Source organism: Nerophis ophidion, linkage group LG05, assembly GCF_033978795.1.
Source record: "Nerophis ophidion isolate RoL-2023_Sa linkage group LG05, RoL_Noph_v1.0, whole genome shotgun sequence".
Lineage (NCBI taxonomy): Eukaryota > Metazoa > Chordata > Actinopteri > Syngnathiformes > Syngnathidae > Nerophis > Nerophis ophidion.
Window position 1 is genome coordinate 9,523,366 of NC_084615.1, and position 25,899 is coordinate 9,549,264.

At 40.8% G+C, this 25,899-nt stretch overlaps 1 protein-coding gene across 1 annotated transcript; it reads right to left on the reverse strand.

Moving 5' to 3' along the window:
* Positions 1-902: 902 nt before the first annotated feature.
* ube2ka (ubiquitin-conjugating enzyme E2Ka (UBC1 homolog, yeast)) lies at positions 903-25,899 on the reverse strand. Its single transcript, XM_061899900.1, has 7 exons — positions 25,365-25,899; positions 21,573-21,666; positions 12,365-12,423; positions 12,209-12,291; positions 10,710-10,809; positions 2,074-2,202; positions 903-2,003 (listed from the first exon to the last, which is right to left on the reverse strand). Exons 1-7 carry the CDS (start codon positions 25,425-25,427, stop codon positions 1,929-1,931), a joined length of 603 nt encoding a protein of 200 aa, XP_061755884.1. The 5' UTR covers positions 25,428-25,899; the 3' UTR covers positions 903-1,928.

Below are 25,899 nucleotides of genomic sequence, written 5' to 3' on the forward strand. Positions count from 1 at the left end.
GAATGCCTTTGAATATTTGACAAGAACGTGTCCTAACGTGATGAAATTTAGGATGATTTTGAGCACCGGAGTAGTTACTCATAAAATAACAGTGATCCAAGCATGATTCAGACCTCCATCCATCCATCCTTTTTCCTACCGCTTATTCCCTTTGGGGTCGCAGGGGGCGCTGGTGCCTCTCTCAGCTACAACCGGGCGGAGGCGGGGTACTCGGCCCTGTGATTCAGACATATCCGCTGAAAATAATTTTTGATGGTTCAAGTCAGAATTGTTGGATTAATTCTTGTATTGGTCACAAGACAAGTGAGTATGTCCCATTGTTTGGTTTTCATCTCTCGGGACGCAAAGACGAATTCCCCTTCAAGCTGTTCTTTGTGGTTTAAAATGTGCCGATTTTTGCAACTAATGGCTGTTCAGAAATAAGTCTTGTGTTCTGTTATGTATGTGTAACTGTGGACCCATTGCCAGGGTTTGCTGGAGAGGATCAAAGCGGCACAACATGCTAGTAGGCACGCCATCTGTTACCCCGTTCATTAGTCATGTAAGGTGATCCGTGTTTTACGATACATGATTACAACCCATCCCGCTCTGAATTTGCTAAAAATAAGCTCGCTCCTCAGGGCCCTGGAACAAAACGGCAAGAGTGCGAGTGTGCAGTATCTCTGTATCAGTCAGGCTAATAAGCATAATTCATTCAGCACATTGTCGGCGTGCCAATTCTTCATGTTGGTTGGTTTCACTTTTCTTATTGAACAGCTATGCTATCCCTCTTGGCTACATTTTTATTGCTCCGGATAATTTAGGGCCCCAGCCTAGTTTTTATTCAAATACCCCCATATTGGATGAAACAAACACTGCAAAGACGGTATCAAGAGAACATGCACAAAAGAGCAAGAATTGGATTAATTTACACAGACTTTATCTTTATTTACAGATGAATCTTTTGACATATTTATCTGTTGGCATTGTCAAGGTGATGCAATACTTTTTACTCTTTTTTGTGTTTTTACTTTGGAGGTTGCATTTAACATGTTTTTCTTTGTAGGTGGGTTTTTTTTTTCAGTTCTAAAAACAAGAATCCAAATATATTCCTGCAGGCGGCCAAAACCAAATAAAAGGTTTTTCTTTTCTTTAAAAAAAAAAAAATATGGTGAGAAGAAACAGGTGAGTTTTATTGATGTGATGAACAGGTGGGAAGGGATGTCAGACAGTAATTACATTGTGTATGTAATGTGGTGTAACGACTAGAGTGGCTGAACGAGTCTTAAAAGAACAGGATGACAATGATGGAATAATCCTCGTCTGTGTCGGAATTACTTCCATATGCCCTGCTTTCTCGATTTAAATGACAAAATCTGATTTGGGAATTTTATTTACACTGAGCTACCCTCTTTAATTGCATTAGTTCCATGTGATAATTATATGGGTAGTCCTATTGGGAGGGGAGAACGAATAATTAGATTTGCCTTGGACTCTGCCTTTCATCTCAGTGCGTAGAAACAGGCCCAAATTAGGGGCTGGTCCAAAACATTCTGTTTCACTGTGTCCCGCAAAAAAAATGAAAATATTCACAACCAAAAAGGTGAATGCACTGCATAGGTGAGGGTAAGCTGCTTACGTACGCAGTAAGAGACGTGGCATCACAGGCGGGCTTTTGAAAGTGGTCAGAATTCTGATTGTAACACTGACCGGAATGTTGAATGACCTTGGGAGGGGGGACCAGTCATGCTCGCTCACCGACCAACTGATTGGAGTGTGGTACGGCAGAGGCGATGAACAGGGAGAGGGGGATTGCAGGCGGAGTCCGCTGTGAAACAGAAGGTGCGGAGCGGGGAGACGCCAAGAGACGGCGGGGAAGATGGAGGAAGCTGTATGAGAGCGAGTGAGGAGGGGAAAAATGAGGGAGATGTAAAATTTGTCGTCATGATTCAGTTACTGAGCAGTAGCTCTGTTGCCGTCTCCACTTCCCAGGATTTTGACGACAAGGCCACTATTACTGCATTCTGCGAAGAAACCAAAATGTCAGGCAAAAATGAGCAGCGCCGAAAAAGGTGACTTTTGAGACCTACTTACCTTTTCAAAGCCCATGGCACAGAGTTTGTCTATTTTGCGTGTGTACTCCGGACTAGAGACGGGAGCGCCAGCGTAGACGTGAGACCAAAGCCTTGCTGTCTGTTTGAACATCTCGGGGTTCTGCTTGTACTGCAGAACAAAACACACATTTGCACCATTAATTCATTTGGCATGCTAAACCCGGGCTATGCCAAGAAATTAAATACTAGGATAAAAAGCATACATCTCAGCTGTCAGAAGTGAAAAGACAAATGGTTCAGGATGAGAAGGATGAATGGAGCGGCAGATAATATCTGCAGTTAAGAGTCAAAGCAAGGGCAAGCTTTGTACATTGAAGATTAATAATGGGATATGTTACAGCAGAGCAAATGCATGTGATTTGTCCACTATGCTACCATGTCAATTGTCAGAGCAGCACCCAGTGTTGCAAGTAAAATAGTAGTGAAGGCAAGCCTATAGTTCTGGGGTCGTATTAGGATTTTCTTTCTACATTTAAAACACTGCCTTATGGTCAGTGTTGGGACTAACGCGTTACTGTGACGCCGTTATTTTCGGCGGTAACTAGCGCGTTATTTTTTTATATTCAGTAACTCAGTTACCGTGACTACATGATGCGTTACTGCGGAGCCGCAGTCAAGTTTCTTAACATGGAGATATCCTCACTACCGTATTTTTCGGACTACAAGTCGCAGTCTTTTTCATAGTTTGGCCGGGGGTGCGACATATACTCCGGAGCGACTTATGTGTGAAATTATTAACACAGTACCGTATAATACCATGTAATATTATTTATCTCATTCACGGAAGAGACGAAGAAAATGTCAGCAATCGTCACACACACGTCAGCAATTGTCAAATACACTTCAACCAATAAGAATTCGACGGGGAGGGTCATGGCAGAAGTGCATTGTGGGTCATTGAATGCTAACTGCTATATGCTACTGCCGTAGCTATTAAAATGGATCATTTCATTGTTGGCGGTAACTTATAAAAACTGAGAAGGGCTGAACAAAAATGGCACCGAAAAGGATATCATGTACTGCAGATTACAAGCTGGACGTAGTGAAATATGCAGCAGAAAATGACAAGAGGAAGCGGCGCATACCTTTGGAGTTGGCAGAGTTGTTTAGAAGCGACATCGAGGAAGAAGATTTCATGGGATTTATGGATTAGGAGTGACAGATTGTTTGGTAAAGATATAGCATGTTCTATATGTTATAGTTATTTGAATGACTCTTACCATAATATGTTAGGTTAACATAGCAGGCACCTTCTCAGTTGGTTATTTATGCCTCATATAACGTACACTTATTCAGCCTGTTGTCCACTATTCTTTATCCATCCATCCATCCATTTTCTACCGCTTATTCCCTTTCGGAGTCGCGGGGGGCGCTGGCGCCTATCTCAGCTACAATCGGGCGGAAGGCGGTGTACACCCTGGACAAGTCGCCACCTCATCGCAGGACCAACACAGATAGACAGACAACATTCACACTCGCATTCACACATTAGGGCCAATTTAGTGTTGCCAATCAACCTATCCCCAGGTGCATGTCTTTGGAAGTGGGAGGAAGCCGGAGTACCCGGAGGGAACCCACGCATTCACGGGGAGAACATGCAAACTCCACACAGAAAGATCCCGAGCCTGGATTTGAACCCAGGACTGCAGGACCTTCGTATTGTGAGGCAGATGCACTAACCCCTCTGCCACCGTGAAGCCCCACCATTTTTTATTTATTTTAAATTGCCTTTTATATGTCTATTCTTGGTGTTGGATTTTATCAAATAAATTCCTCCCAAAAATGCGACTTATACTCCAGTGCGACGTATATATGTTTTTTTTCCTTCTTTATTATGCATATTGGGCCGGTGCGACGTATACTCCGGAGCGACTTATAATCCAAAAAATATGGTACTTTTCTTTTGTCGAGCACAAAGAAAAGAACATTTTAGTTTGATGTAAGTTGTATTTACTGCCCAAAACAGCAATTCAAATATGCTGAAACAGCTACAAAAGCAACACGCTTCGACGTAGCTGGTAAAGAGTTACACAGACTATTTCTACAGTGGAGTCACCCGCTTTCAGGCAGCTAATTAGAATGATACCGGCGTCAAACAGCAAATGGCACGTAAAACATTTTCCACGTAACTGGACACAAATGGAAAGCAAGCTAAAGAAAACCCTTCAAACTCTGCTTCTGCTCATCCTAGTGGGCCAGGCCAATCTTTCCTAATCACTATCTCTAAACTAAAACTGGGGAAATGCGTAGTGTTTTAGGCTTCAGTACAGTGTTGATCTCCTGAAGACATGATTTTATTTCACAATTCCTTGAGAGAAAAAAACGCCGGGTTAGGGGTGTGTGTAGCAGTATGTGTGCGGTATAAGTGACATGACATACAATCATGTCATGCGTGCCTTCCTTGGGTGAAGCCAGGTTTACAGCTATGTTGTTATTACGCGGTTTGTTACTTATGTAATCTTATGTTGCAACTATTTAAAATAGTTTTGTCAATTTGTTCTGGCCCAAAATAAATTGTCTCTTTGAAGCATTTCTTTGTGTTTGTGTGTTGTATGTAGACCATATTGCTTATCAGAGTTCAGTGATGCAAATGTGAGTCAAGTTGATCAACAGATTGTATTATTCTCCAGTGCAATAACAGTACTGAAATGAAGGCTAAAAGGGCATTAATGGGAGCCTTACATTTAAAAAAAAAAAGAAGTAACTAAATAGTTACTTTTCAGAGTAAATCATTACTTTTTGGTGTAAGTAACTGAGTTAGTGACTTTTGAACCAAAGTAACTAGCAACTGTAACTAGTTACTGGTTTTCCATAACACTGCTTGTGGTCTACATAAGTGGTCCCCAACCACCGGGACGCGGCCCGGAAAAAAAAAATATATATTTTTTTAAATTAAATCAACATAAAAAACACAATATACACTTACAATTAGTGCACCAACCAAAAAAAACTCCCTTTTTCATGACAAAAATGTCCCTTTTTCATGACAAATAAAAAAATAAATAAAATTATATTAAAAAAAAAAAAAAAGGATTCCACCCCCCCTGGACAAATTATTAAGCGTTGACTCGTCCGCGGATACAAAAAGGTTGGGGACCACTGGTCTACATCAATCAATGTTTACTTATATAGCCCTAAATCACTAGTGTCTTAAAGGGCTGCACAAACCACAACACAAACCACTACGACATCCTGTAAAGGTGGTTCTTTGGTGAAAACGTTGCATGGATTATGTTTTACAGACATCTCTAAACCGCCTTCTGGCCGTCTCTTCAGAATGTGCTGTTTTGTGGGCGGTCTTATTTATGTGCCAAAGCCCCTTGCGACTGCGTCTCCACTCTGTCAGCCATGTTGTAATAGCCCTACATATAGCGCTTCCGTAGAATCTACGCACAAATACAAGATAATAGAAAACTGACATTTTTAATAGGCTCCACTGTTTGGGCCTATCTGTACGCTACTTAGTTTCAGAAATGGCCAGAGCGCAGGATTTGAACATGCATTTGCATGTACGAGCCAGTCTACCCCAAAACACGGAGGGCACGGAAAAATAAATAACTTATTGACTACAACTGACAAAAACTAAATGAAAATGGCGGACTTGCGCAAATCTCTTATGGTAAACCTTTACAAGGTATTGAGCTGTCCAGCGACATAACTATGGCTAAATATGTCACAAATCCCAAACAGGTCAGTTGGAAAGAGGCAAAAGTTTTTAGTTTTTTTTAAATCTATACTATGGTTTGGATTCCAGGACTTGTGGGTATCCAAATACACAAAACAGGTGCCAACAGGTTTTGCATAGAAGAACCTCTTTTAAAAAAAGGGGCTGTTTGCAACCTTCTACCTTAAACTATACCACACGCTCTTCCGGCATTCATAATAAATGTAACTACACAGGTAAGTAACACACACAAACACACACTAGCTTTGTGTGTGGTCAGCTAATTATAGTGATTTAGCAAAGTTTAACTTTTAACCGAAGCGATCATTGAAAGTACATTCTATCGCAAGAGTATGACTTAAATTATTCGTTGCTTCGCTGGGACTGCTTCAGTGTATGCTTTTGAGCTCTCTGCATGCATGTGTGATTGAGACAGCAATGAAATACATTTGTATTAATTACATTAGCAACTGTGAAAATTATAGACATTTAAAAGATTTTACTTTTGTGTACGTTGCCAACAGCCCCTTTAATAGACTGTATTTTAAGAACATGCCTTAGGCTATTAAAAAAACGGACCAAACTTTTGGGTGGCCATGATTTGTAAAAAAAGTTGCATAAGACCTGTTACAAACACCAGTACTGTATTTTGTCTACATGAAGGTCAAACTTTTTTGATTGTCCCATGTTATGTGAAACACTAGCCTTACTTGCCACACCATTTGTATGTTTAGTTTGACGCTCAACCCAAACGGTTATGCAGGATTCAATATTCATTACTCATCACAAGAGATTTCCGGGTTTCCCCTAGACTGCCAAAATAACTGTGGCGGTGAGGACGTGGTCACAATTACATCGGGTAATTTGCTATGATTTTCTTTAAAAAGACTCAAAAAGAAACAGCTCTTTTTATCAATTAGTTTGAACCTTTTTTTATCGATATGCCATATTTTAAATTTTTGCTGCTCTTTGTACAAGGTACTTGGTTTAGATCTTTTCAAGTGTTTACAGACGTTTAATGACCTTTAAATTAAAAACAACCAGCAAAAAAAACTAGCACCTTCTTCTGATGTTATTATAACATTTACTCATGTTTAGACTCTACTTCTGTTCCCGACTAAGAGGCTGAAACGACCATTACGTCACACCTGCTTGGCGCTGTTGCTCTTGTTGGAATTTCTCTTTTTAAAAAAAGGTACCACTTATTATTTGCACATGCGAAGATGGCTATCCGCGTGACATTGCAGACATGCTGACAACTCTCCACACAATGGCATGTGTTTTATTTAAATCTGGTTTTGGGTGATCAATAATTTTTTCTAACATATAAATCACCCGCTTAAATATTCCCTCTTCTGTTCTCCGACTCTCTCGTTGTCATTTGGGATGTGTGTGTCTGTTGTGATTTCTCTTCCTGGTTTGATGACCCGTACCATCTTGCCTCTGATTGGCCTGTCCGTAATGTTTTGCCCTAATCTTAACCAATCGTAACTCATCATAGTAAACCAACCAACCATCGATGTTTATAAACATATATCCTATATATTTTGCACGAGGATCTGCCTCGCAATGTAGCCTCGATTTTGAAGTTAATAATTTTTAATGGAAAACCGTAGTTTTTATTGCTGCAGCCGTAAACCGGAATGGATTATCAAAAACCGTACTCATTACGGGAAAACCGGAGTTGTTGGCAGGAATGGTAAAAAGACAGATAAAGATTTAAACACACATTGTAGGTAAGAAAAAAAATAAGAAAAACTGATAATATTTGTTTATATTTGTATAGAGAAAAAGACGGATTTCCGACTATAGACGGAAAAATCATATGCCTGTGTAAGCGAGAGGGACCAAATTCATTAGATTTATATTGATTGATTGAAACTTTTATTAGTATATTGCACAGTACAGAACATTGTCCGTACAATTGACCACTAAATGGTAACACCCGAATAAGTTTTTCAACTTGTTTAAGTCGGGGTCCACGTTAATCAATTCATGGTAAAAGTCTATGGGTGATCTAATGCTAGACAATATTTTAAACACTTAAAGCTGTGGTACTTGAATCTTGTGTGATTAGGCAGAATTCAAACTGTAAATCTCGCCGCCCCTCACTCTGAACTCCTCACTGAATGAGTTCTACGCCCGCTTCGAGGTCCTTAACACCAACCAACAGAGAGGGGTTCTGACCACGGAGTGCATGCAGAACCCACCACTCACTGTGACAACAGCAGAGGTACGTACAGTTATGAGCAGAACAAACCCACAGAAGGCTGCTGGCCCAGACAACATCCCTGGCCAGGCCCTCAGGGTGTGTTCATCAGAGCTGGGTGACGTACTTGCTGACATATACAACTTGTCGCTAGCACAAGCTGTTGTGCCCACCTGCTTCAAGACCACCACCATCGTGCCCCTGCCAAAGAAAAACACTATGACCTGTCTGAATGACTATCGCTCTGTTGCACTCAACCCAATAGTGATGAAGTGCTTCGAGAGGATAGTCATGTCACCCATCAAGAAGACCATCCCAGACACACTGGACCCTCTACAGTTGGCCGGTCGGCAGAACCGGTCCGCTGAGCATGCAGTCAACACCGTCATCCACACCACCCTAACCCACTTAGAGGGCAAGGACACCTATGCCAGGCTATTAGTCATCGACTACAGCTCTGCTTTTAACACAGTCATCCCACAAAAACCCACAACTAAACTCCTCACTGTTGGTCTGACACCAACTCTCTGTGACAGGGTCCTGAACTTTCTCACAAACCGGCCCCAGTCAGTCAGAATCGGCAACTAGACTTCAGGCACAAAGGTTCTAAGCATAGGGACCCCCCAAGGCTGTGTGCTGAGCCTCCTACTGTACACCCTCTTTACACACGACTGTGTGGCCTCCCAGAACACTAGTTTCATCAAGTTTGTAGATGATACTACGGTCGTCGGACTGATCACCGGGGGAGCTGAGGCAGCGTACAGAAGGGAGGTAGCGGAACTGGTGGCCTGGTGTCAGGATAATAATCTATCCTTGAACACAGACAAGACCAAGGAGATGATTATTGACCCACGGAGAAGGAATGCAGAGTACACCTTTGTAAATAGGGGGGACAAAGGTGGACAAGGTGAAAACCTTTAAATTCCTTGGGACCCACATCAGCGAGGACCTCACCTGGGATCACAACACCCAACAAACAATAAAGAAAGCCCAGCAGCGACTGTACTTCCTAAGAAGGCTGAGAAAATTTGGCATGCCACCCAAAATTCTCAGCAACTTCTATAGAAGTAAAATTGAGAGTGTCCTTACCAGCTCAATCACGGTCTGGTATGGAAACTGCACTGCTAAGGACAGGAAGGCACTCCAGCGAGTGATTAAAACTGCTCAGTACATATCCGAAACAGCCTTCCCCTCACTACAGGATATGTACTCTACCAGGGCCACCAAGAGATCTCACAGCATCATCAAGGACAGTACACACCCCCAGCACAGTCTCTTCAGCCTCCTACCATCAGGCAGACGATACAGGAGCCTGAAATCCAGGACTACGAGACTGACAAACAGTTTCTACCCTCAGGCCATCAGGCTTGTGAATGCTAACTTGTGAATGCTAGGCAAACTGTCTGTTTAACTGGGCATATGACAATAAACAATATTGAATCTTAATAGTCTCTCCTCATCTGTGAAAGTGCACAAAATTGTGCACAAGAACTGAACATACACTTTCCTTTATCTTTTTGAACAAAAGACAGGTACCTTGACCACCCCCGAACTGTAAACCATCACTGTAGACACTTTTCACCTTTGATCACTAAAGACACTTTAACTGCTGCTGTGACCCAAGGTCACCTCCATATTTATACTGTTGACTGTCAATCAGAATGTGCAATAATGTTATGTTACTTACTGTGCTTTGTATATACATTTTTATTTTTAGCTAAGTACCGTGTGACTTGTTGAAGGGTGGACTAGCAAAGTAAGATTTTCATTGTACGGCAAACTGTCTGTTTAACTGTGCATATGACAATAAACAATCTTGAATCAGTGGTGGACAGTGTGAAGTTGGATCAAAGGATCCCTTAGTTCGTATTTTGTTGCAGAAAACAAATGTCGTCACAGGTATACTCATTAATGTTCTTAAGCTGTAATATCGCTACATACCATACAAATTCAGTAAAAATTTAAATGCACAAACCACAAACTATGTCTTTGCTTATAATACATGGAACAGCAATTGTGTGACTATCAGTAACACGTCACCACGAAAAAGGATACACAAAAACGACAGGAATATGGAACATTAGATTATCTGTCTAAAAGGAAAAAAGGCACTTGCGCGTCCAAAGTTAGTCCAAAACTGGACCGCAATGACCTCCATTTTGAATAGGTCAGACCAATAGTTATTCAAGTTTTGGCTCTTCTTTGGGGTTTTTGGTTTTTTTTAGACTTACAGCGTCTTTCTTTCTCCGATTTAATCTTTTGGGGGTTTTTTTAGCATTATATGCTGCAACAGCATGTGCAGGTATTGCAATCTATCCAGGTGGGTGGTCAGCAGCCGTGCTTTACTGAAAACAAATTTGCACCATACACGCGCTTCACTATATATTACGTCAGCCAATCAGGAGGCTCGTTCGTGGGCTTTGTTCACCCCTCCTTCCTCTAAATCCTGTGACTGGATATGGAGGCTTTGACTGCCAAGAAGACAAATGAGTTTGTCTTCCAAGGTATTATTTACTAAAATACTTAATTATAAAAGGCACAGACAGCACAAAGACAGCACAAAGACCAACAATCTTTGCAGAAATGATTACTGTTAAAATATACTGTATGCTGCAAATATGATTTTTTTGTTTAAGAATATAACTCGGGTACCCCAGCTTTAACTCTAATAAAGCCAACAATTAAAACATGATCAAAGTTATGAGAGGTCCAACAAATAGTCAAAAGATTGATGAACACCCACCTGATTGGCTACCACAGCGTCTTGTGGATCATCTGGTTCTGCAGCTGCCAATAAAGCTTGTAGTGACAAGAGGACTGTCCTCAGCGTCATAGCCGCCGCCCTGACGGAAACAGTCATACATAGTTTTGTTGTATTTATCGTGTAGTTCTTAAACACACACATGATTCTCACATTTACGTATTGTCACGAGAAAAGCAGGTCTGGATGAATGTTTTTGGATCTAGAAATTATAATAAATCTGTGTGGTTAGGGTTTTTCAGCCTTAAAACATACAAACTTTTGAGAATTTCAATGCGTTTTTTTTATTTTCATGACTATTTACATTGTAGATTGTCACTGAAGGCAACAAAACTATGAATGAACACACGTGGAGTTATGTGCAAAAAAAGGTGAAATAAATGAAAACATTCTAGTTTCTTCAAAACATCCACTCTTTACTCTTTGATTGATAGATTGACTGAGACTTTTATTAGTAGATCGCACAGTACAGTACACATTCCGTACAATTGACCACTAAATGGTAAAACCTGAATAAGTTTTCAATGTTAATCAATTCATGGTAGATGAATTGATTACCGTTTTGCACACTCTTGGCATTCTCTTTATGAGCTTCAAGAGGTGAAGTGAAAGGGTTTTCACTTCACAGGTGTCATAGTTTTGATGCCTTCAGTGACAATCTACAACGTAAATAGTCATGAAAATAAAGAAAACGCAATGAAATGACAAAGCGTGCCTAAACCTTTGGCCTGTAATACATAAGAAACTAAAAAACATACTGTACAGTACTGTAAACGAAGAAACATGCACAAAAAAATGAAATAAAATAAAAAATTATAAATGAAAAAACTGGGGAATCTAAAAAAAATACATAATGAACAAAAACTAAAAAAAAAGAAAAAAAAATCTGCATCTAGTACACGGATTTCACTTAAAGTAGTAGTTTTTTGAAACGTAACTCCAGCGTTAAACTCGTGAGCTTTTGACTGTTTTACTTCTTTCCACAAATTGAAACTAAAACAAACACTAATATAAGTTGAATCATAATGAAAGTAAATAAGCAACGTGCCAGCAAGTACAAAGTGATGTTCTATCACCTTCATGATCGTCTTGTGTGACAGCAGCTGTGAATACTTTTGCTTGGAAAAAACTGTGGTCGGTGGATGTTGGACTCCAATGAAGGAGGGAAGCATCAAGATCAGCTTGGAGTGCATGTGGAGCACTTGGTGTGTGGCTCCTGTCTTACCTCGCGCACAGACACCTACATGTTGCATGCTTTGTCAGTCACGGCGGCAATCCCGTGGTATGGTCTTAAGCTTTACTTCAGTAACAACTGCTTGTAAAAACCTCAGCTTTGTGTGTGTGAGACTCAAAAAGTGGGCGAGGCTTCTGCCCCGTGTGCCCGCCCCCACGTCGAGACAGCTTTTCCCTTAAAGAAATATTGTTGTTTAAATCTCGCAAGATCTCGTACCACACCCCTACTATTGAGAAAAGTGACTCACCATTGGTCTTTGAGAATGTCCAAACATATTGCACCAGTGACCGAACTTATGTTGGGATGCCAGATCTTTGTGATAAACCGCACCTAAGTGACAGAACAAAACAGTGTTACAACGCCAGCTTCTAGTGGGACAAGAATGACACCAATGGACATTTACCTTGGGTGGATTGAAAGGATATGTCTCTGGAATTTTTATTTCTAGTTGATATCTACCGCCTGCAAGAAACAAACATTAACAAATTATCTTTTAATTACGTAAATGATAAAAATTAAAGATAAAATTAAAGGTAAAGGGTATAAGAGCTTGTTACTACTGCTAAGCAGTAGGGATGCACCGAAATGTAAATTTGTGGCCGAAGCCGAATAAAATTTAAACGCTTGGCCGAAGGCCGAATACCGGATAATGAATGCAGTTTTTCACAATTTTTTAAATATTGCATAAATAGCCTAGAATAAATATTTAGACATGTTTTTCAAATAAAGTAATTTTTTTATTGAATATTGAAATTTTTTTAATATTCCAGTAGTCTTTGCTTTTCATAAAAAGCACAGTTTTTCATTTATATTAGGCCTTCAAACAAAACATGCATTCCAAAAAAAAAAAAAGTGCATTAAAGTGGATAAACCCACAACAAATGAATTATTGTCCTTTTGGCAAAAGTCTGCTTAGCCCCAGTAGATATGCTAATAATGTAAACAGAGGCCCCACTAAATCTCAATAAGTGTGTGCTTGTAACCTCATACACTTATACAGGTACACAACATATCCCAACGTCACCGCGTCACTGCACGTTGGTTGATTGCGTCACCGCGTCAAAAAATTGCGTCACACGCCACTATTCGGCCTTGTTTTTAACTCATTCCACCGAAGGCCGAATGTGGCTTTTTTTGCCATATTCGGCCGAATATATTCGGTTACCGATTAATCGGTGCATCCCTACTAAGCAGTAAATATGTCTTATCTCTTTCACACATTTCATTGTTTCAAATACAGGAATTTTTGCATAATCATCGATTTGCATAACAATGTTGGGTCTTGAAAAAATGGAACGTGTGTGTGTATGCAATGCCAGTCAATAGGGATGCTCCTATCAGGGTTTTATGCTGTTGATTCCAATCTTCCATGAGTGAGATCATCATATTACTGTTGTATTGAATATATACTGATACTACCGCTGGTATTGACACCACCAAAAAAATTCATCCTCTGTCCTTTTACATGTCTGGATGATTCTGCTCGCCCCACTATGGACTGGACTCTCACTATTATGTTAAATCCACTACGGACTGGACTCTCACAATATTATGTTAGATGCACTAAGGACTGGACTCTCACAATAGTATGCTAGATCCACCATGGACTGGACTCTCACAACATTATGCTAGATCCACTCGACGTCCACTGCACAGGTCGCCCCACATCTGCGGCCCCCTCCAAGGTTTCTCATTGTCATCCCATTGGGTTGAGTTCTTTCTTGCCCTGATGTGGAATCTGAGCAGAGGATGTCGTTGTGGCTTGCGCAGCCCTTTGAGACACTTGTGATTTAGGGCTATATAAGTAAAAAATTGATTGATTGACATGTCGTGTATAAGTCAGTTAACAGAAGATAAATTAAAATGTACTTCTATAAATTTCCAGCGTTGATAAATCGCTATGCGCATGCTTCAAGAGCATTCACGCTTTTGGTCGCTTTTAGCAGCTACGTTAGTGAAATGAAAAGGGGGTGAATTATCTTAGCTTCATTGAGTGTCTTGAACTCTTTGTGCAGCGATGCTGCATCACACAGTGCAACTGGTTAGCATGTAGCACCTAACATGGACAGAATAATCACAAATCCAAACACCACCGCACCAATGTGGGAATATTTCAGTTTAAACCTTTGGAACAAGATGAGCCTATCTGGACCAAGAAGACAGTTTGCCGATTGTGCATGACTACAACAAACGCAACCACTCCACAGTCCACACTCATTTCGCGTTAGGTGGAGAAGCCAGGTGACAAGTCAGTGTAAACAAAACAGTACAAAATAGTATGCGTTCACAGAAAGTGCGGTTTGCGAGACATACATATACATATACATATACATATATATATATATATATATACATATATATATATATATATATATATATATATATATAATATATAAAATTGCATTACAAACACCACTGTTATCGGTCATATTTTTTTGTTTAAGAGCATGATGAAGTATGCAGACAAAAGCTGAGTCTGACTGAATGAAGCCAAATATTTAAAGTAAATAATTGCTTATTGTTCTAATGTCTTCTTTCACTCGTTATTTTTTAAGTTTAATGCATTCGTATGTAGAAAAAAAAAAAAAAAAAAAAAAAGAAATCGCAAATCCAATCCCAATCCCAATTTCGGACAGAGAAAAATCACAATTAGGTAAATTTTGTCAAAATCATGCAACTATGTGAAAGTGTGTAAAATGTTACTGAAGAGGAGCGATTGCATGAGAGACAGCTAAATTGCTTGTGATCATGTAACCTACATGTGATAACCTACTCAGTGGCCTAGTGATTAGAGTGTCCACCCTTAGAGCATTAGGTTGTGAGTTCAAACCCCGGCCAAGTCATACCAAAGACTAGAAAAATGGGACCCATTACCTCCCTGCTTGGCACTCAGCATTAAAGGTTGGAGTTGGGGGTAAAATCAAGAAAAATGATTCCCAGGCACGGCCACCGCTGCTGCCAACTGCTCCCCTCACCTCGAACAGGGATACTTCTTTTTTTTTTTTCATGAAAAAGGGAGGTTTTTGTCATGAAAAAGGGAGGGTTTTTTTTGGTTGGTGCACTAATTGTAAGTGTATCTTGTGTTTTTTATGTTGATTTAATTAAAAAAAAAAAATTTTAAATTAAAAAAAATTAATAAAAAATTATTCTGCGGCCCGTTACCAATCGAGCTCGGTGGTTGGGGACCACTGCACTAGAGGAAAGACATTCAGCATCCAACATTGCAGAATGGCTGGAATAGGTAGTAGCCAGGTTTGAAATTCCCCTAAGCCCAATATTGCTATTGTGCAGGACAATGGTGCACTTTATAAAAAAAAAAAACATTTTTGTAACACTTGCCTTGTTTTATTTGGCAAGTCGAAAGGACATGGTGCCAGTATGCGTTTTTTTTTTTTAAATAAAGTATTGGAAAGGATAGAAATGTAGTTTGTCTCTTTTATCCGATTATTAATCGAAGTAATAATGAACGGATAAATCGATTATCAAATTAAACGTTAGTTGCAGCCCTAATTGTGTCCCAACATTATTAACACACACCGATCCTTCCGCCATATACAGTAAGCAATTAAAAAGTTACATATTATTCATTGTATTAAAGCATTCTAAAATAATACGTCACCAAATTATTTAGACAAATGTAATAATTACAAATAGTAAACCTCATAAATATTCTAAGCATGCAATATATACATTTTCGTATTATTTAAATAAAGTAAGTAGTCCCTTTTTGGCTGAATAAACATAAAGCACCTTTCATAAAATGTCAATTAACTTATATATAATAAATAAATAGCATTTAGGCTCCTACAACTTGAGAAGGCTGACGGCATTTAACACAAATATTTTAAGTATTGCTAGAGCAGTGTTTTTCAACCACTGTGCCGCGGCACACTAGTGTGCAGTGAGATACAGTCTGGTGTGCCGTGGGAGATTATGTAATTTCACCTATTTGGGTTGAAAATATTTTTTGCAAACCAGTAATTATAATCCGCAAATAATGTGCCATTGTTGACTGTCTGCACTGTCTGGAGATCGGCAGAGTAACCGTGTAATACTATTCCATATCAGTAGGTGGCAGCAGGTAGATAATTGCTTTGTAGACGTCGGAAACAGCGGGAGACAGGGTGAAGGTAAAAAGGTATTTATTAGAGATGCGCGGATAGGCAATTATACCGCAACCGCATCACAAAAGTCGTCATCCACCCGCCGTCCACCCGAACCAACATTTTTTCAGAAACGCATCCGCCTGCCAACCGCCCGCTGAAATACATCAGAGGTTGGCCACCTTTACCACTCAAAGAGCTATTTAAACCCGCTTCGCAGAGTAAAGAAGACAATGGGAGCCGCTAACGTTCTCGCGAACATCCAATGTTGTTCATCCTAATGACAAGAATAAGGGCGTGCTGTGAAGCCATTGCCTTTGACAAATTCAACAACATGTACAAACCGATTGTTAGTCCGGCAACATGTAGTAGGGTGTATAAAATAGTCAGGAAGTGTCATGGATACAAAGGATTTTTGGTATTAGTTGTGTTGCGTTTACGTTGTGTTACTGGGAGGATTTCCTCCCGAAATGTGTTTGTCAATCTTGTTTGGTGTGGCTTCAGAGCGTGGCGCATATTACTAAGAGTGTTAAAATTGTTTATATCACAACCATTAGTGTACTCTGTGTCACCAGTATGCCTTGCAGTCGTGTGCGTGTTGCTGCATGATGCTGGACTAACAAGCAGATCGTACATGCTGTAGAGGGCGACAAAGTCAATGACTTCATAGCACACCCTAATACTTATTATCTGGGTGACTGCCGGTAGTCATTCAAGAGAATATTAGCGTCTCCAATTGTCTTCTTCGCTTTGTGACACGGGTCTTAAATGGCTCTTTGAATGGTAATGGATTCCGATCCCAGAACCATGTGTATCAAATATTTCCGGATGGTTCAACCGCCACCCGGCCGAATCTAATTAAAATATATTTTTTTGTCATGTCACCCGCCCGACCCGCGGTTACTCCGCGGATGAGACCGCAAACCGCGCATCTCTAGTATCTATCGCTTAAACCAAAAATAAACAAAAGGTGAGTGCCCCTAAGAAAAGACATTGAATCTTAGGGAGGGCTAGGCAGAACGAAACTAAAACTGAACTGGCTACAGAGTAAACAAAAACAGGAATGCTCGATGAAAGCAAAGATTTACTGTGGAACAAAGACAGCGTCCACAGAGTGCATCCGAACATGACATGACATAATCAACAACGTCCCCACAAACGAGGATAAAATCAACTGAAATCTGCTTGATTGCTATAACAAAGCAGGTGTGGGGAATAGCGGTCAAGGAAGACACGAAACCACTACAGGAAAATACCAAATAAAGAGAAAAAGCCACCAAAATAGGAGCGCAAGACAAGAACTAAAACACTACACAAAAGGAAAACAGCAGCAAACTTAAAATAAGTCACGGCGTGATTTGACATGTGGTGACAGTACACCTACTTTGAGACAAAAGCTATAGTGATGCATGCTTGGTTATGGTTTAAAATAGGGCTGAGCGATATATCGATACACTCGATATGTCGCGGGTTTGTCTCATGCGATATAGAAAATGACTATCGTGATATTCGAGTATACGTTTTCACACAGTTGCTTTTAGCTGCTGGCATTACACTACAGGTTCTTCCCACTCTGTTATCTCTCCTCACAGACAGCAAGCTCACCTTCTTACATACGTCACATACGTATACGCCCTCGCAAAGCAGAGAGGTAGCGGCAAGAGTAACATTAGCTATGTTGCGAGTGGTAATACGAGAGAAAGAAGGTGCAAATCTGGTAACAAATGAAGAATAATTAATTCCCAAGAAAAACAGCACAGGGTCCATCGTCTGGCGGTGGTTTGGCTTCAAGTGGGAATATGTCAGACAGACAACCATAATTTGTCAAGTATGGAGCAAAAGTGTTGCAACAAAATGTAGCACCTACTGCTAATTTGTTGCATCATTTAAAAAGTCACCTGCTAGATAATGAAGAGTGCATACTCCGCATGTCAACATCGTCATTCGGTGCCACACCAACAAAATGCCCAAAAAAACGTTTCCACATAAACACCGTATGAAAAAAATATTCAACAACATAAGGAGATAACGTTTGCCGTAACCTATCACATTGCGATTTGATTTCCTATTATGCAGCTTATTTTTATTTGACAGTTATTGAAATATCTTGTGTGACATCATGCACAAAAATGCACTTTATTTGTTTTTAACTATTGTAGTGGCGTTCTGTACAAAAAAGTGCACTTTATTTTATCAATCAATCAATGTTTATTTATATAGCCCCAAATCACAAATGTCTCAAAGGACTGCACAAATCATTACGACTACAACATCCTCGGAAGAACCCACAAAAGGGCAAGGAAAACTCACACCCAGTGGGCAGGGAGAATTCACATTCAGTGGGATTTTAGTGTTGTTTTGATAGGTCACCTTAGTGACATCATGCACAAAAGTGCACAAATAGCTTGTTTTAAAATGTGTCTGACAATCTTGCCCTTTCTGTTTTGAAATGACATGAATGTTTGCGGCACTGCTTAATAACTTGCATAAATACAGTTTTGGTCAATTGATTTGTTATTTCCCTCTCTGCATGAAAGTTTAAAATGAGCATGTATTAATGCAGTATGAAGAAGAATGTTTTAATGTATACACAGAATCATCCACATGCTTTGATTATATTCCTCAAGTGTTCATTTAAGGCTAAGGCAAAATATAGATATATATCATGTATCGTGACATGGCTTAAAAACATTGAGATAATAAAAAGGCCATATCGCCCAGCCCTATGTAATACTATTCCATATCAGCAGGTAGCTAATTGCTTTGTAGATGTCGGAAACAGCGAGAGGCAGTGTGCAGGTAAAAAGGAATACAATGCTCAAACCAAAAATAAACAAAAGATAAGTGCCCCAAAGAAAAGGCGTTGAAGCTTGGAGAAGGCTATACAGAACAAAACTAAAACTGAACTGACTACAAAGTAAACAAAAACAGAATGCTGGATGACAGCAAAGACTTACCGTGGAGCAGAAACGGCGTCCACAATGTACATCCGAACATGACATGACAATCAACAATGTCCCAGCAAAACAAGGATAAAAACAACTGAAATGTTCTTGATTGGTTAAACAAAGCAGGTGTGGGGAATAGCGCTCAAAGGAAGACATGAAACTGCTACAGGAAAATACCAAAATAGGAGCGCAAGACAAGAACTAAAACACTACACACAGGAAAACAGCAAAAAGCTCAAAATAAGTCACAGCGTAATGTGACAGGTGGTGACAGTACACCTACTTTGAGACAAGAGCTATAGTGATGCATGCTTGGTTATGCTTTAAAGTAGGGCTGGGCGATATGGCCTTTTTTTAATATCTCGATATTTTTAGGCCATATCGCGATACACGATATATATCTCGATATTTTGCCTTAGCCTTGAATGAACACTTGATGCATATAATCACAGCAGTATGATGATTCTATGTGTCTACATTAAAACATTCTTCTTCATACTGCATTAATATATGCTACTTTTAAACTTTCATGCAGAGAGGGAAATCACAACTAAGTCAATTGACCAAAATTATATTTATTAAACAGTTAATAGAGGGTGACTTCTCAAATGATGCTACACTTTAGCAGTAATGCTACTTCTGGTAGCAACACTTGTGCCCCACACTTGACAAATTAAAGTTGTCGATTCGACATCTTCCCGTTTGAAGCCGAACCACCGACAGACGATGGACCCCCTGCTGTTTTTCTTGGGAATCAATTATTCCTTCATTTGTTACCAGATGCGTACCTTCTTTCTCTCGCATTACCACTCGCAAGGCTTCGCTAGCATCACAGCTAACCTTACCCATGCTGCTACCTCTCTGCTCGGGGAGGGCGTGTGACGTTGCACGCATGACGTATGTAAGAAGGTACGCTTGTTTTAAGTCTCTGTGAGAAGGAGAGACAAGAAAGAGGGAGAGACGCATGCAGTTTGATACCCGCAGCTTAAAACAACTGTGTGAGAATGTATACTCGAATATCACAATATAGTCATTTTCTATATTGCACAGAGATAAACCTGCGATATATCGCGTATATCGATATATCGCGCAGCCCTAGTTTAAAGTAGGGCTGGGCGATAAAACGATAACGATATATATCGCGATAGACATGTGATCAATATCAATAGAAAATGGGGTCGATAGAACGTTCGATAATTTCACTGAGTTCTGTTAGAAAAAAATAGTAAGAAACGCAGAGCCGGAACCGCACGGCATTCTGGGGGGTGTAGGCAAAGAAGGGGCTTTAGCCTCGCGATTTATCACGGCCGAGCCTGAACCGCAAGGCATTCTGGGAAATGCTAACATGGAGAAGAAAAAAAGGCAACGATTGATTGATACTTTTATTAGTAGATTGCACAGTTCAGTACATATTCCATACAATTGACCACTAAATGGTAACACTTGAATAAGTTTTTCAACTTGTTTAAGTCGGGGTCCACGTAAATCCACGAAACGGGAATATAAGTGCGGCAGCACGAGAGGAAATTGTAAATAAAAAAGAAAACGTCACGTCACCAGTTTGGCAGTATTTTGGATTGTTTAAGTCCGATACGAATCACAGTAATACTGTCTGCAAACTTTGCAAGGTTGTAGTCCCGACCAAGTCTTGGAACATGACAAACTTATTTTACCACCTGAGCCGCTCACACCCGCTGGAGTACAGCAGCAAACAGCCACAACATCAGCCAGTGCAAGTGGAACAGCACCGAAGCGGCAACAACAGACCACCATCGAGAGCTACTCGGCAGCACTGCCATACGACAAAAATTCAAAACATTATAAAGAAATAAGGGATGCAGTGGTGTATCAATTAGCGAAGGACATGCTACCGCTCAGCATAGTTGAGAAGTCTGGGTAAGCATTTATTTAATGTCAATATTTGCACATCGACCAGTATTTTCATTTATTTGACTGTTTTTCTTAATACTGACCTCGTTCTAAAGGTTAAAGGTTATATTTAAAATAAAAATATTTAAATTCAGCCTTTTTTCTCCTGGTCTTTATTTAGAATAGTTTTTTGTTGTTTTTTTTAATCGATAATTATCGATATCGACTGATATGAAACACTTATATCGTGATACATTTTTTTGTCATATCGCCCAGCCCTAGTTTAAAGGCATATATTCTGTCTCCCTATAATGTTTGTCTGATCTTGAGTGGGATTGTGCTGAAAATTGTAATTTTCCTGACGGAATAAATAAAGTACTATCTAATCTAATCTAATATCCAACAATTGCGACAACGACTTTTTATTGTCAATATTGGCTGATGAGTTTCATTTTTTAATGATTTCTGCCGGTGGTGTGCCTCTGCATTTTTTCAATGAAAAAAATGTGCCTTGACTCAAAAAGGTTGAAAAACACCGTGCTAGAGGCATTCTGGATTCCCAACATAAAAGAGATTAGGTTAATAAACACTTTGAGGTCGTTATTTTGTGAGGCCCCTGGAAAAAAATGAAGTTAATAGTGGTGAAGAATGCTGCAGGATATTAGGCAGTGGTGTTAGCGGGGAGTCTCACCTTCATATGGTGTATCAGGTGGCCCTGCTATCTCCCCTTTAAGTTCTGTGAAGTTCTCGTCTACCAGATCCACCTTAATCTGGTTTTTGCTCGTCTGGAATGATGGGGGGAAAAAAGCAAAAAAAAGCAAAAGAAGCGTGTTAACTTGGGCAGGTGGACAGACTGCAGAAGTGTTAATTAGGCTTGCTGTCAACAAACCTGCCTATGCAGCATTCACTGACACCATACTTTATGTCCCGGCAAGAAATCTGCGCTCAAAGGAATCCGGCTTATTAGTGATTCCCAGAGCCCAAAAAAGGTCTGCGGACTATAGACCGTTTTCCATTCAGGCTCCTGTACTCTGGAATGCCCTCCCGGTAACAGTTCGAAATGCTACTTCAGTAGAAGCATTTAAAGGCTTACTGAAAGCCACTACTACCCACCACGCAGTTTAATAGTTTATACATCAATGATGAAATATTAACATTGCAACACATGCCAATACAGCCTTTTTTGTTTATTAAATTGCAATTTTAAATTTCCCGTGAGTTTTTTCTTGAAAACGTCGCGTAATGATGACGTGTACGCTTGACTTCACGGGCTGTTAGGAATATGAGCGCTGCACACACACACAGCTAAAAGTCGTCTACTTTAACCGCATAATTACACAGTATTTTGGAGATCTGTGTTGCTGAATCCTTTGCAATTTATTCAATTAATATTGGAGAAGTCAAATTAGAAAGATGGAGTTGGGAAGCTTTAGCCTTTAGCCACACAAACACACGGTGATTCCTTGTTTAAAATTCACGGAGGTGAAACTTTACTATGGATCACAGCGAACATGGATCCCAACCGAATGTCAACCAGCAGGTTTCGGTGAGAAAATTGAGGTTAAAAAGTCGCATCTTACCGGATATCAGCTGAGCTTGTGCTGTCCATACAGCTGCCGTCGACTTCCCTGAGACACTGCGCGTCAACACACCCCTCCGACTATCAGGTACTGTTAAACTCACTAAAACACTAGCAACACAATAGAAAGATAAGGGATTTCCCAGTATTATCCTAGTAAATGTGTCTAAAAACATCAGGATCCGTCCCAATGCAATCGCGTTTTTTTTTAACTTTTTTTTCTTCTTCTCTAGTCCATCACTATCAATATCCTCAAACACAAATCTTTCATTCTCACTCAAATTAATGGGGAAATTGTCGTGTTCTCGCTCCAAATAGCAGTTTTTGTTGGAGGCTCCCATTAAAAACAATGTGAATATGTGAGGAGCCATCAACATGTGACGTCATCGTCTGCGACTTCCGGTAGAGGCAGGGCTTTTCTGATAGCACCGAAAGTTGTGAACTTTATCGTGGATGTTCTCTACTAGATCCTTTCAGCTAAAATATGGCAATATTGTGAAATGATCAAGTATGACACATAGAATGGACCTGCAATCCCCGTTTAAATAAGAAAATCTCATTTCAGTAGACCTTTAAGTCTCATCTTAAAACTCTAGTCTTTAAATAGACCCCCTTTTTAGACCAGTTGATTTGCTGTTTCTTTTTCTCCTCTGTCCCCCTGTCCCTTGTGGAGGGGATCAGGTCCGGTGGCCATGGATGAAGTACTGGCTGTCCAGAGTCGGGACCCAGGATGGACCGCTCGCCTGTGTATCGGTTGGGGACATCTCTGCGCTGCCAATCGGCCTCCGCTTGGGATAAATGATAAATAATAAATGGGTTGTACTTGTTTAGCGCTTTTCTACCTTCAAGGTATTCAAAGCGCTTTGACACTACTTCCACATTGGGATGGTTTCCTGCTGCCTCCACTTTGGACGGGACTCTCGCTACTATATTAGATCCGCTTTGGACTGGACTCTCACGGTTATGTTAGATCCACTATGGATTGGACTTTCACAATAACATGTTAGATCGGCTCGACATCCATTGCTTTCGGTCCCCTGGGGAGGGGGGTGCCCACATATGCAGTCCTGTCCAAGGTTTCTCAAAGTCATGATTGTCACTGTCACCGACATCCCCTTATGTGGGCTCTACCGAGGATGTCGTTGTGGTTTGTGCAGCCCTTTGAGACACTGGTGATTTAGGGCTATATAAATAAACAATTGATTGATTGATTGACACCCCCCACAGCTACACCTTTACACCAAGTTATACCCCCAACTTGTCGCAAGACATGAAGGTGGGATGAATTATTGCCCGGTTGAAAGAAAAACAATAATAAAGTGCGAGTGAATCACCTGAATAAACCGCGATGTTCGCCATGATGTTTTTGTATCCCCCCCCACTCTCTCTCACTATTATGTTAGATCCACTATGGACTGGACTCTCACTATCATGTTATATGCACTGTGGACTGGACTCTCACTATTATGTTAGATCCACTGTGGACTGGACTCTCACTATCATGTTAGATCCACTGTGGACTGGACTCTCACTATTATGTTAGATCCACTGTGGACTGGACTCTCACTATTATGTTAGACCCACTATGGAATGGACTCTCTCTATTATGTTAGATCCACTATGGACCGGACTCTCACTATTATGTTAGATCCACTATGGACCGGACTCTCACTATTATGTTAGATCCACTATGGACTGGACTCTCACTATTATGTTAAATCCACTATGGACTGGACTCTCACTATTATGTTAGATCCACTATGGACCGGACTCTCACTATTATGTTAGATCCACTATGGACCGGACTCTCACTATTATGTTAGATCCACTATGGACTGGACTCTCACTATTATGTTAGATCCACTATGGACTGGACTCTCACTATTATGTTAGATCCACTATGGACTGGACTCTCACTATTATGGTAGATCCACTATGGACTGGACTCTCACTATAATGTTAGATCCACTATGGACTGGACTCTCACTTTTATGTTGGATCCACTATGGACTGGACTCTCACTATTATGGTAGATCCACTATGGACTGAACTCTCACTATTATGTTAAATCCACTATGGACTGGGCTTTCACAATATTATAGAGTGGGGGGGAATGCCCACATATGCGGTCCTCTCCAAGGTTTCTCATAATCATCATTGTCACTGTCACCGATGTCCCACTGGGGTGAGTTTTTCCTTGCCCTTATGTGGGCTCTCCCGAGACTGTCGTTGTGGTTTGTGCAGCCCTTTGAGACACTGGTGATTTAGGGCTATATAAATAAACATTGATTGATTGATTTGTCTATCTGTGTTGGCCCTGCGATGAGATGGCGACTTGTCCAGAGTGTACACCTCCTTCCACCTGATTGTAGCTGAGATAGGCAACAGCGCCCCCCGTGACCCCAAAGGGAATAAGCGGTAGTAAATGGATGGATGATTGATTGATTAACTGACAACCCCTAACTACAGCTTTACACCAAGTTATACCCCCAACTTGTCGCAAGACATGAAGGTGGGATGAATTATTGCCCGGTTGAAAGAAAAACAATAATAAGGTGCGAGTGAATCACCTCCACTGGACGTTGTTTCCCTGGCTAACTCGGCTAGCATCGTCACCGTGCGCAAACACGCAGAACGCAGTGTGAAACACTTTTACATGTAAAATGTGCTTATCTGGGAGATTAGACGTCTGATTAATGATGATTAACAGTATACAAGTGACGCTATGTGGGAGAATTAGTGAAGCTGGACTCGGCTAAAGCTAATGCTAATGCTAGCTATTTAGGTTAGCAAGCTGACAGCTGTGACGTCACCGGCCTTGTAGCCACGGAGGACAAAGAAAAAGCATAAAAAGCACAAAAAGCACAAAAAACACATCATCCACCAGCAAATATGCACACTAACCTCTTCGCTTTTGAGCACCTCCTTGAATTCCCGTTTTATCCTCTGAACCGCGATGTTCGCCATGATGTTTTTGTGTTTCTCCCCCCCGCCCCGTGTTGCTGTGCGGTTCGGGGCCTCCTCTCTCCCGGCCTGGCGGGCGTTAGCTGGCTCAAAGTGCTGGTTCGGGGCCTCCTCTGTCCCGGCCTGGCGGGCGTTAGCTGGGTCAAAGTGCTGGTTCGGGGCCTCCTCTGTCCCGGCCTGGCGGGCGTTAGCTGGCTCAAAGTGTTCGTCGTGCTCGTCGTGGCCACACAAGGAACTCAACTCAAGTCAAGCAAACTAAACAAAAAGGCGCCGCTTCGTTGTTTCCAGTTGGAGAGCGCCGGTGGTTCCGCGTGTCCGTGTGGCCCTAAAAGGCGTCTACACGCGTGCTCTCATCGGACGTGGGAGAGTAAGAAAGGTTGGAGGCAACGAAAACATTTTTTTTTAAATGGCAAACAGCATGAAGTGTGGCTGAGAAGGAGCCATGTGACCTGCACTGGCATCCTCCACGTCTCCG

What these genes read in the sequence shown, in the direction of transcription:
- ube2ka (XM_061899900.1), bottom strand. Translation starts at nt 25,427, where the DNA reads ATGGCGAACATCGCGGTTCAGAGGATAAAACGGGAATTCAAGGAGGTG. An exon ending in AGGTGCTCAAAAGCGAAGAG is followed by an intron (nt 21,667 to 25,364) that starts GTTAGTGTGCAT and finishes CCATCATTCCAG; the next exon opens with ACGAGCAAAAACCAGATTAA. An exon ending in ACGCTGTGGTAGCCAATCAG is followed by an intron (nt 2,203 to 10,709) that starts GTGGGTGTTCAT and finishes TTTGTTCTGCAG; the next exon opens with TACAAGCAGAACCCCGAGAT.